This window comes from Barbus barbus (genome assembly GCF_936440315.1).
Source record: "Barbus barbus genome assembly, chromosome: 15".
NCBI lineage: Eukaryota > Metazoa > Chordata > Actinopteri > Cypriniformes > Cyprinidae > Barbus > Barbus barbus.
Window position 1 is genome coordinate 6481232 of NC_136743.1, and position 12610 is coordinate 6493841.

Below are 12610 nucleotides of genomic sequence, written 5' to 3' on the forward strand. Positions count from 1 at the left end.
GTCCCAAGAGCACAAGTGTCATATTTTATTGTCACAGGCAGTACAGCAATAAACATGTCCACATGTTGACATGATACGCTTTATCTTATGGTGGACACAAAGGCCTCCAGTTTCGGATGCCCTGGGTAAATCTGTCCCATGAGACTCTGCATCTGTGTGTGATGACAGTAAATGTAAACATTCAGTCATAATTTATGTGCAATTACTCACAAAAAGGTTTTAGTCCACACTCCTCCGGCCTCGATAGATCACTGCAGACGCACAGAAAAGCAGTTATATAGCACGGAGTCATAAGGAATGTGCTTGGAAGAGCTTGTCATTTCTAAATGTCTATTTTTTGATGTGTATATTTAAAAAAAATAGTACTATATAATATTCAAATTACATAATATTATATTAATATATAATATAAATATTTAAAAATGTATGATTGAAGATGAGTTTCAATAAGAATACACACCCATTCCCACCGTGTTTCCAGAACAGGAAACTTAAAAAAAAGTAAAGAAACGTCATTTTACAAGATTAAAATGTGATGTTTTATTCATATTTTTTTCTTGTTTAATTTATAATTATAACATCATTTTGTACCGGAGTAGAGTCTTCTGGGGCAGTACTTGACCTTTGAACCCTCTTGTGTTAAGGGAGCGACCACGACGGTGTACACTTCCCCACACAGGATCTCAGAGATGTCACATCCATGAGCCGCATTTGTGGCACTGCAGGTGTAGTTGGATCTGGTACCGTGCAGGTCGGCTGTGTAGTTGTACAGGCCGGGAGAAGAGCGCCAGTTCACCCGAAGAGTGTTGTTATTCATCCGGTATAGTCTCACGCTGGATGGACAACATGCACCTGAGAGAGGTTACAGATATTAAAATGAGATAGCATTTCTATTTTTCATTAGTTTATTCACATTTTTGCGTAAATCATTCTTAAAACCATTCTTAAGTATTGTTATACTGAATCTATGCAAAAAATGGTTTTACACCTGATTTACACAGGCATTTTGCTTGTTTCTTTATTTTAAACTGTCATTTTCATTCATTTCATTCATTTTTAAGTTATTAGACAAATGTCACAGTCATATATTAGATTTTTATTTCTCAATCAGACTGTTTCGTTTTATTAATCATTTCATTTTTTATTTTCAATTATTATATTATAAAAATATAATTTTTACTCTCAAATATTGTTTTTGTTGTCTTTGTTTATATAAATGTAATAATATTAATAACAATTATTATTATTATTATTTTAAAGAAAGAGCACAAGCTTAAAGTATAAATCGATAGAAGAACATCAGGTTGAATTGCTAGAGTAAATGACTATTAACCAGTCAAATGTTTGCAAGTGCTGAATCTGTAGTGAATAATTTTGTTAGTTTTTTAATAATTTCAATTTTTTTTCTTTATTAGTATTTTTTTATATTTGTATTATTTAGATAGATAGATAGATAGATAGATAGATAGATAGATAGATAGATAGATAGATAGATAGATAGATAGATAGATAGATAGATAGTAACGAGTTATGTGGTTAAATATGTTAGTGTCTAATCTGTAGTGATGCCATGAAAAAGCTACTTTACTCACTTGCAGAGAAACCGTGGTAACTGCACTCTGATTTATGTCCAGTAATGCTGAAGGCCTCCAGCGACACATTGTAGCTGGTGCCACATGTGATGCATCCCAGCAGGCAGTGGGTGTCCATGGTGTGACATCTGGCTTGACCTCTGGGTGATGTCAAAGAGGTGACATAAGACCGTGCCCCTGTGGCAGCTGACCATGTGACATTCGTCATAGACTGGGTCACCTGTTCAACACTCAGAGTTTCTGGACAACAGGGTCCTGGAAAGAGAAAGGGGACATTTATATATCACTTGGCCATTGTCAACCACTAATTATCTATTTCCGGATGTTTTCTATCTTCATAACTGCACCTGTTTCCAGGGGAATGGAGTAGCTGGGAAGACTCTGTCCAGCTGTGGTGGTGGCGGTGGCGCTGACATCATATGTGGATCCACAGGACACACTGATGTAGCAGGAAGTGCCACTGGATGAGCAGGTGAGCATGTGGGAGAGACCCATGGCGATCACAGTGTAGTTAGCCTCTGTGTTTGTAGCCATCCAGAACACCTCCACCGTGGAAGAGTTCACCTGAGTCACGTTGAGTATCACAGGGGCACAGGGAGCTGAGAGAAAGAGAAATAAGCTCAATTTAATAAAAACTGATACCATGTTACAGCGATAAGATCATATAGTATAGCAATGCTATAGTACTTTGAAATATACTATGGTAATGAAACTACTGTTATTCTAATTATTTTAGGAAATCCTTTACCATTTTGATTTTGTGTTTTGTTTTATTAAACATTTAATTTTTTCTACCCATGTTAATTTTGTTTAATAAATAATTATTTTTATTTTTAAATATGCTTAATGATTTTTTTTATTTCATATCTTGTTTTTGTCATTTTGTTTTCATATATAAAGTGCATTGAGAAGCTACCTTATGAATATTTATATAAATCATGCATTTTTTAATATTAATCATAATAAAATGTAATATTATTACACTACTATTATTATGACATGGTATTTCTGGAAGTACTTTAAGCATCATACATAATATATGTTAACATATATGTTATTATATATAGTATATAAAATATATCTTAACAATAATAATGATAACAACAATTATTGTTGTTGTTAATTGTTGTTTATATTGTATGTACATATTAGTTAAAGTACTTCAAAAATACAAAACATGGTATTCCATGGTACTTGGAACATACATGGTACTTATTTATTTTTTATATATTTGTTTTATAAGTGCATTGCGAAGCTTTTAAAGGTACTATGTAAAAACATATTAATATTTATATAAATATCATTCATATTCATAATAATAATATTATATATGTAATATATAAATAATTATACATATTTAATAATTATAACATTATTTCAGAAGTACTTTGAGTATCATGTCAATGCAAAATAATAATAATAATACTTAATAATAATAATCATTATAATTAATAACAACAACAACGTTATTATTATTTTATTTATCATTATTATTATTTTATTATTATCACAATTATTATTAGACCATTGGTATTTGTATATGAAATTGTATTTATACAATTTCAGTTTCAATAATTGTTACATTGTATTCACAGTACTTTAAAAAATACCATGGTACTACTATTGTAAATATAAAACAAAACATGGTACCATCATGGTACTTTTTGTATGCGGCATATTGCAGTATCTTGTGGGTTCAAATGTACCTGTCCGGCGTGTATGTGCACTACAGGTCTTATTGCATCCTTGTGTTTCACTGCAGGGCCGCACCACCACGCTATACAGGCTGTCACAGGTGAGATCAGACAGCGCACACACAGGAGCCGTGTCATTGCAGTGGATCCATTCGCTTCCGTCTGCAGCAATCGTCTCGTATAGCTCAGCTCCTCGAACTGAAGACCAAGAGATCTCTAGAGTCTCGGTGGAAATCAGAGACACTGACAAATCGTCTGGACAGCAGGGAACTGAGAACAGAGAGAGATGCATATCATATTTCGTGCAAAATTGTTTCTGTTAAATAAATAAATGTAAATTTATGTGCATGAAATACAAACTTGTAGTATAGTTGACTATTTGACCCGGTGGACTGCTCCCAGCCAGGTTGTAAGCGAACACAGTTGAGAGGTACGTGTATCCACATATGCACTGGAAATAGCAGGTCGTGCCAGTGGTGTTGCAGTTTTCCTCTAAGCCATCATCTCTCTTCACATAGGCAATATAGTAATCTACCCACTGAACCTCAGACCACGTGACGGAACAGTTCCCTGTGGTCGGCTCCTCAATCCAAACCAGCTCAGGAGGACATGGGACTGAAAATGATTTAAAGAAGTCAACAAAGAACTGCACAAGTCTTTATTAATGCGTATGTGTGGTTTTGTATGTGTGTGTGAGTAAAATCTACAGGTGAGAAGGTCCTGTGGAGCAGAAGGTTCACTGGGTCCGGCCTCGTTCTCTGCTGTGACGGTGATGGTGTGGTTCTGGCTGCAGCTGAGGGGACTGATTATGCAGTATGTGCCTAAGGAGGAGCTGCAGTTTTGGCCCGTTGAGCTCACAGCAGTGTACCCGTCGGCACCACGGACTACCTGCCAATACACCGCCATATCAATAGAGCGACCCGGCGTCAACTGAACCTGCACCTCTCCCGGGACAGGAGGACCTGTAGAGGACAATGGGACAGAAAGAGAGAGGAATTTAAATTCTGTCATCATATACTCCCCCTTGTTCTAAACATGTATTCAGGGCCTAAAATTAACACTCAACAAGCAGCAAATGTGAGTAAAAATATATGAGTATATGAAACAGTGTTACTCGCCAGTTGGACTGATACTCTTTTTTTTACTAATTCTAACAATACCTGAGAATGCAATGTGGTTTATCACGACTATCAAATCACAAAGACTGCATTAATCATATGATTAGATAATCTTGTGTTTCTTTCATAGTGAAGTGCTATGAGATTTCCACACGAGTTGCTCATGATAACATTGTCTCGGAGCGGTTAGCAGTAAATTCTGCTCCATGAACGTCATCTCTTCAAGTGCTGTGCGTTTAAGTGCATTTCAAAATGCAACATGCACCAAACGTTTTCCAAAGTTTGTAATAAGAATGGTTTATATATCTGTTGTCAACAAAACTGAAGTTTCCCTATAGATTTCTGCCCAGCAAAGAAAAGAAAAACAACTGTAAATATTAGTATTGTATTATTAATAATATTACTAATAATAAATTGCAATTAGATGTGTTTCCCCAATTTTGTCTGCATATTTTTTAATGAAACAATGCACATAACGTTTCATGGATGGTAAAAATATTTTTGGATGTTAAATCTTCTCAAGTAACCAGCCATTGGCAGACATGTGGCAAAATGTTTTAGGACTTCCTTTCTTCTGTGGAACACAAAAGATGATATTTTGAAAGAAGACATTTTGGGTCCAATTGGCTTCCATAGTTTGGACAAAAAATACTGTGAAGGCAATGGGACCCAAACCTGGTTACCAAAATTCTTCTAAATTATATCTTCTTTTGCGTTCCACAGAAGAAAGGAAGTCAAACAGATTTGGAAAGACGTGAGAAAATGATAACAGAATTTTCATTTTGGGTGGACTAGCTCTTTAAGGTTTGATTCATAATTGTATTTACATTTTACAAAATTATGAACAGATTATCTAGTACACAGTGTCAGGCAAAACCGTTCACGGAATTTGTAAGGCTGAACATTTTGGTTGTGGGACACTGGGTCCCGTCTCTTTCAATTAAAAGAGCCAAGGGATTTACTGGGAAATGCATTGTGTGAACACATTCTGTTTAAAGTACTAGAAACAAGTGAGCCCTTACGTGTGATTTGGGAGACAGTGATGTCATCTCCTTGGTTACCATCTGGATCCCAGGCATTGACCTTGATGCTGTAGGTGGTGCCAGGCTGAAGGTCAGTGTAGGTCACATTGGTCTCAGTCGTGTTGAATCTGACCTGTGTGTCTGAGCCCTCTATGGTTATGAGCAGGCTGTACAGCACAGCGTGGTCCACTGGATTCCACTCTATCACAATAATGTCACTGCTGGGGGAACTGGAAATCAGATCTGGGGCTACCAACACTACAAACAGAGAAAAAATTATAATTTAATAACTTAATTTTATTAGCGTAATGAAATACAGAAGGAATAGAACATGTTGACGAAACACCAAGTGCATATAATCACAGACAAAGACTCAACAGTTACTGTCCCTAGTGGTGAGTTTTGATCACTACAACTGAAAAAAAAAATCCTATCTAAATTAAATGGATGTGTACCCAAATATGAAAATTCTGTAATCATTTACACACCCTCATTTCATTCCAAACCTGTATGAGTTTCTTTCTTCTGTGGACCATTTGGGAACCATTTGGTTACCAGCATTCTTGAAAATGTCTTCTTTTGTGTTCCACAGAAGAAATAACATCATGCATATTTAGAATAACATGACAATGATTAAATAATGATAGCATTTTTATTTTTGGGGTGGACTTAATACACTAACATACTACACTAAAAATATTATTTGTTGTGAGATGTGCCAGTGCTCATCTGCAGATATACTATGATTAGTTTTAAAATTATACTAGTATAAATGTCTGATAGGGACAGATATTGGATCTTGAGATGGAAATAACCTGCAGCGTATCTGTAGGGTGAAATGAGATAGAGTGCAAGTTCTGTTATAAATGAAACTTTATGAAACCCATCCCTCTTATGTTACGTCAAAGCCGTTCCTTGGGGAGAAGCAACAGCCTAGTTCTCATGGTTTTATCTTTTCACTCAGTTTTGGGTATAAAGTCCAGCTGGTGCAGTTAACGTCAACAGTTGGTGGAGCCAGAGGTCCCAACTCTACACAATAGCTGGAGTTAACAATACTGTGTTATTGTTACAGGTTTTAAATACCAACTCATTGTCAACCAAACAGGGAATAGAGCTTAAGTTTCCATTGCTCAGGTTGGCTGACCAGCTAGTTGGACAGGTAACCAGTTGAAGACCACCTAAACCATGGTAAACCATCTTTTTTCTGTCACAAACAGCAGGGATGTTACCCTTTTTTGAAAACAAAGAAAGAAAGAAGTATAAAATAGCCAAAGTATTAAGCGAAAGGCATGTTTAAATCAAGCAGAAGGTGTTTTAATTAGTCATTTTACCTGTCCTAGCATTCACAGTTAGAGAAGGCTGACTCCTTCCCCCAGTGTTGACGGACATCACGCTGAGGGTGTATTGGGTGTAAGGCAGCAGACCGACCACTGTCCCGGGGGAAGTGTTTACCAGGCTTTCAGAGAAGAACCCATCCTCATTTTCTGCCCGGATGATGTAGCTGGTGGCACCAGACACCACACCGAACTCCACTGTGATGCTGTCACTGTTTTTGGAGTAAGCCTGGTATATGAGGGGAACCTCAGGAGCTGATGGCACACAATACAAGAACATAATAATAATAACAACAACAACAATAATAATACATTAAATTACAATAAATAAATAACCAATAGCTACATTTCTAGAAAATTAATCAATTATTAATTTTGTGATGATGGTAGATAAAAGCACTGTTTTTTAAATAATAATAATTATATACTTTCTATAAACACATACAAATAAATGCATAAATATATAGATTATAAAGTGCCCTTCGTAAAGTCTATGGAAGCATATGGGTAGCAAAATTCATGTTGAAAAAATCTGAATGCAATATGTAAAATGGCTATGTATTTCTTTATTTAAATTTACATTTTCCCATACATATGTGCAACGTTTAGTGCAAAATGAAAATGAAAATTAAATTACATAATTTACATTTGCCATTTTTTACACTAGTTAAAAAACATATTTTAATGCTTTATAAGTTGCGAAATTAAAATGAAATTGATTAGATATGTTTAACATGTCCAAGCAAAAACTGTAGCAAAATTATCATTTAAATGCCATTTTTCGTGAATGCATTTAGACTTATGGGTAGGACACTTGAGATTGCATTTTCATCATGATACCACGTGATAATTGTAGCAAAATGCAGTGTGAACGTTTCGGTGCCATGGAACACGCGCTATGTTACGGATTAAAAGAGAGGAATAAAATATAATGTAAGGTGGTAAATAAGTGTAGAATTACGTGCAACACTCGGCATGCAGAGTGAGATGTGCGACGCACCTGCAACGCTTAGGTGCTCGGGGACATGCGATGCATTATATATGGAAGCCCGTTTCTGCCACTGAATAAAAAATAAAAACGGTAATTGTGACTTTTTATTTCACAATTCTGACTTTTTTTTCTCAGAATTGCGTGATATAAACTCACAATTCTGAGAAATAAAGTCAGAACTGCGAGATATAAAAACTCAAAATTTTTCTCAGAATTGCGAGTTTATTTATAACAATTATGACTTTTGCAATTCTGAGAACATATCAAAATTAATTTTGCTACCTATATGCTTCCATAAAAGTCTGTGGCTCAAAGGTTTTTTTTTTTTTGGTTCCCACAATCTCTTGAATACAATGTTAAATCCTGTAGATAAATGAATAAATATTTAATCAAGACTGCAGTTCAACGGTATTTGTTAATGGTTTATTTCAATAAAGTAACGTTAATAAAATACATATGAATTAATGCATATAATTAATATTTATTACATAATATCGTTACCATTTAACCATTAAATGAAATAAATAAAAATGTTTCTAATAAATTAATACTAAAATTATTACTATTAAATTCACTTTATTTACTTTTTCTTTTGTAATTAATCATGGCAGCTTGTCCAATGCTCCAAATGTCCGTCTACCTGTCGTCTCCTCGGTTTCGGCGCTGCTGAGCACGTTCACCGCGTTGTCCATGGCTTCGACCCGCATCCGGTACACAGTGTTCGGGGATAATGAGTTGACGGAGCCCATCACCGTGCTGCCGCTGAACTGCGCGAAAACCGACGGCTCTGGGGAGTTTCTCGGCGTGGCGGTGATTTTGTACGAGCTTGCGCCGGTGTGTCCGCTCCAGCGGACCGTCATACTTTTGGAGGTGACGGTAAACACGGATAATGTGATGTCTGCAGACAGAGAAGCGGTTAGGATTGCATAATAATCATAATGCTGTTATAATACTACAATATGAAAACACAACCGGGTCATTCCAAGTCTTTAAACTGAAAAGGATGCCCTGAAAGGATGATTTTTTTATTTATTTTTATTTTTTTATATATAACAACAGATTTATTATAACAGATCTTACACCACTGCAATGTTAACAAAATTAGTCAGATTTAAAACTAATTTAGCTTTTATTTCATATTTAATTTTAATTGTAACTAGAAAAACTTGTAAACAGACCAAAAAGTGGGAGAGAAAACTAACAAAAAATTCATAATATTTATAACATATAGTACAAGTTTATGTCAAGTATGTGTTGAAGTAATCTTTTACAGTTTTTACATGAAAGACAAAATGCACCCATTTCACAGAATGACCCAAATATGACAAATATTAAAGATCTCCTACCATGTGCTTTGCATATCTGTAAATTAAGAGCAGAAATACAACAAATTACCTTTAAAATAAACCATTCTTTACTTATTTCAGGGCAAACTATTATTCTGTCATATGGTATTATGTGCCAATAGTGGCCAAGGAAGCTTATTTGAGCATCACTCAGCATAGATTTCCTATCCAGAGCTATTTTTCCTCCTATCTGACTTGAAAGTGTGTACAAGTGCAAAATATGACAGTAGTATAATAAAAAGGACTATTGTTTATGCATTACAAATAATCTGTTTTTACAATACTGTTTATTAAGACTCCCAATACACGTTTAAACACTCTTCCAGCATTATCGCATTAAACTTATCGCATGCATAAGAAAAAAATAATTCTTACCTGTGCCACAGTAATAATCAATAAGACAATATTAGAAAGATGTAAATATTTCGACTCCATGCCTCAAATTTGGTGCTTATCAGCTACCTTTAAGGCTCACTTCCTTCTTCTGATTTGACTCTATTTCTGCAAGGTAATGGCTGAGGCTTAAGTTTTTTTCTTCTTCTCTCTATTACCGTCCAACAGGTATTTTATTGTTCTGGGAGTACTGAGCATTCACATGTACCCCCTCCCTCTGTCACAGAGGAAGACTGGACCTATCAGCGCTGAAGGACGGCACAGGTAGCCATCAATACACTTGAGGATAGACAAAAAGATCCACTCTACCAGAGAATGGGCTGCTCAGGATTGTTTGTTCTATTGTCTGTCAAATACACCAGATATTGAATGTTCTATTGTAAATATAAACTTATATTAACTTAATAATACTTAGGTATTAATTCATATTATGAATTGAGAAAGTGTACTACAAATCTGATAGTGCATACTTGTATGACAACCCATTTGTTTTGTTGAACGGTTGCTATTTTATACACTAGAAACAATTGTCACTCATATATTGCTAAAGAAAATCAAGTAACGCACTGGATTAAACATGTAGTTTTGAAGTAGACTAAAATAGTATTTTGTCAAACACGCACTAGTAATCTTTAAATATGTTTTAGTACTTTTGTTTTAGTACTTTTTCCCAGATGTTTCACCTAAAATTGTAGTAGTCTATAGGAGAAAAAGAGCTATGAATGGAAAGCTTAGATAAGTAGATCTTTGAAGAACTTAATGAGTTCATTATGAAAATTCAGACTTTTGATTCCAGGTTTGATGTCTTACCAAGTCTGAAAACAGTTGGTGATATTAATGCTAGACATGCGTGAGATTATTGGGGTCATTTTTTGTAAAGAGGAACATGAGAGAAGCAGGAGATCTAAGCAAAAGTTTTGCTTAAAGAACAGATTATTGTGAGAGACGCAGATGAAATGTGTACGTGTAATATCAGTGTCAAAAGATCCATGTAGCTGAATGACCAGAGGAAATGTAAAAGCCATAAATCTGTGGTTCATTAATGTCAGTGTAACATGACATGCTTTAGTATATATCTTACAGAGCTTATTTTTCCTTTTTTGGGGACATTTAAGAATTTCAAAACCAAACTAGGAACAGTTTCAATTCAAGTTGTATAGCACTACAAATTAACACTGGTTTAGGTTGCCTGAGCTTAGGGCTGTTGTGACATACATCAGTCATGTATGTTATGTATACAGCCATCAATATGCCTGATGTATCATGAAAAATGACCAAAACTGGCCAGTGCTTAGAGAATTCACTTGAATCCCTCAGTTGACTGGACTTTTGTAGTATTACACTACCTTTCAAAGTTTTTATCTTTGTTTTTGGAAGATATTGCTACTTTTATTCCCCAAATATTCATTAAATTGATTAAAAGTGCCAGGAAATACATTTATAGTGTAACAAAGGATAAATGCCATTCTTTCGAACTTTCTATTAATGAAAGAATCCTAAAAAAAAAAAATATTTTATCAGTTTTCATTAAAATATTAAGGCGCACAAAACATTGATAATAATAAGAACTGTTTCTTGGGCAGCAAATCAGCTTATTAGAATGACTTCTGAAGGATATCGTGACACTGAAGACTGGAGTAAAGGAATTCACAGGAATAAATTGCATTTTTTTTAAATCAAAGAGAAAACTCTTTTCACAATATTCCAGTTTTTACTGTTTTTATTTAATTTTATTTAAAGGGGTCATATGATGCTATTTTAAAGATCATTATTTTGTGTATTTGGTGTAACAGAATATGTTGACATGCTTTAATGTTCAAAAAACTACATTATTGTAGTTCCTCTATGCCTCTGTTCCTCTCTCAAACGTCGTTTTCTACAAAGCCCTTCCTTCCAACAAGCGCAACCTGCTCTGATTGGCCAACGGACCCAGTGCATTGTGATAGGCCGAACACCACAAGCAGGCGTTGGAAATGTAAAGCTCCTTACCATAATTGAGAGCTTCAGCTTTCAAGTTAGTTTTATCAGTTCAAGCCCGAAAGGGGAATAGAGTCGCGTGACAGACACATTGATGATGCTCGTAAGTATTTGCAGTACACAAGCCACGGTTAACACGATTTCTGACGGGCTGTACACTCTGCTGTGATGTGACCCTGTTCCCCTCACACTAGGGTTGTGATGGTGAGGAAATTTTCCCACCGGTTAATCGACGTGTGACAATACCGGTATCACCGTAGTGGGGGGGTTGATTGAGTTTTCCCTCTTTTCCTCGCTTTGCTTCAGTTTTAAATAGATTGTAAAAGCTCCGTGCGCGATTTACTTTAACTTTCAAATTCAAAAACAGTTTGTTTTTAGGTTGCCTGAGTTTTCACGCTTTCCCTCACTTTCCTCTGCTTTTAAATAGCCTAGCTTGTAAAAGCACCTTGCGCATTTTACTTTCACTTTTAAATTAGCGGCAATTCGGCATCACATGCTTGAATTCAATACAAGCAACAACAAAATGCAACATATAACTTTTATTAACAAAACAAATAAAAATACACCATGCTATATGCCTAATATAAAATAACAAATAACTTACAAATTTTAAATAGGTATACAAAACTGAAAATCATTAAAGACTGAGGAACAAATAATTATAAAACGTAGAACGTTTATTAGCAAAACGATTAAGAAAGTTTGGAGGCAAGGACTGCATACACCTTGATGAAAAATCATAGTTTAAATCAAATAAAAATCAGCAAATACTGTGGAACCAAATAAATGAGAAACAAATGTTAAAAAAAACTTCCAATATCACCTTAGATAAATGGCAGGTCAAGAAGCTTTTCAAAATCCAAAATATTTTTAAAACAGGCGCTTTTCCGTTTAGTTTTGAAACTCTTCTGCCATGGTCTTGTCCGTCTCACCTCACTCTTCTTGTCAGTCAGCTCGACTCGCTCTCCTCACGTGATAAATTAAATCTGATCTGGGATGCGCGACTGTCGTTCGTTCTGTGTGCTGGATTGAGCAGCCGCGTTCAGTTTTAATTGTAGTGTCTGTTCTCTAACTGAACTAAATGATTTTTATTACTATTAAAAAAAATCTAAATGACGGTGAGGGACAGTGCGTGGTGGGAAA

General features: G+C 35.2%; 1 protein-coding gene across 1 annotated transcript; it reads right to left on the bottom strand.

Moving 5' to 3' along the window:
• Positions 1-219: 219 nt before the first annotated feature.
• On the bottom strand, positions 220-9532 carry fndc7a (fibronectin type III domain containing 7a; the record flags this gene model as incomplete). The annotated part of the gene is made up of 12 exons (XM_079434991.1): positions 220-251; positions 461-490; positions 592-852; positions 1593-1847; positions 1940-2191; positions 3299-3556; positions 3647-3901; positions 3994-4248; positions 5427-5684; positions 6758-7015; positions 8392-8674; positions 9473-9532. The coding sequence occupies 12 exons, from the start codon at positions 9530-9532 to the stop codon at positions 220-222; spliced, it is 2457 nt and encodes an 818-aa protein (XP_079291117.1).
• Between the last annotated feature and the right edge of the window lie 3078 nt (positions 9533-12610).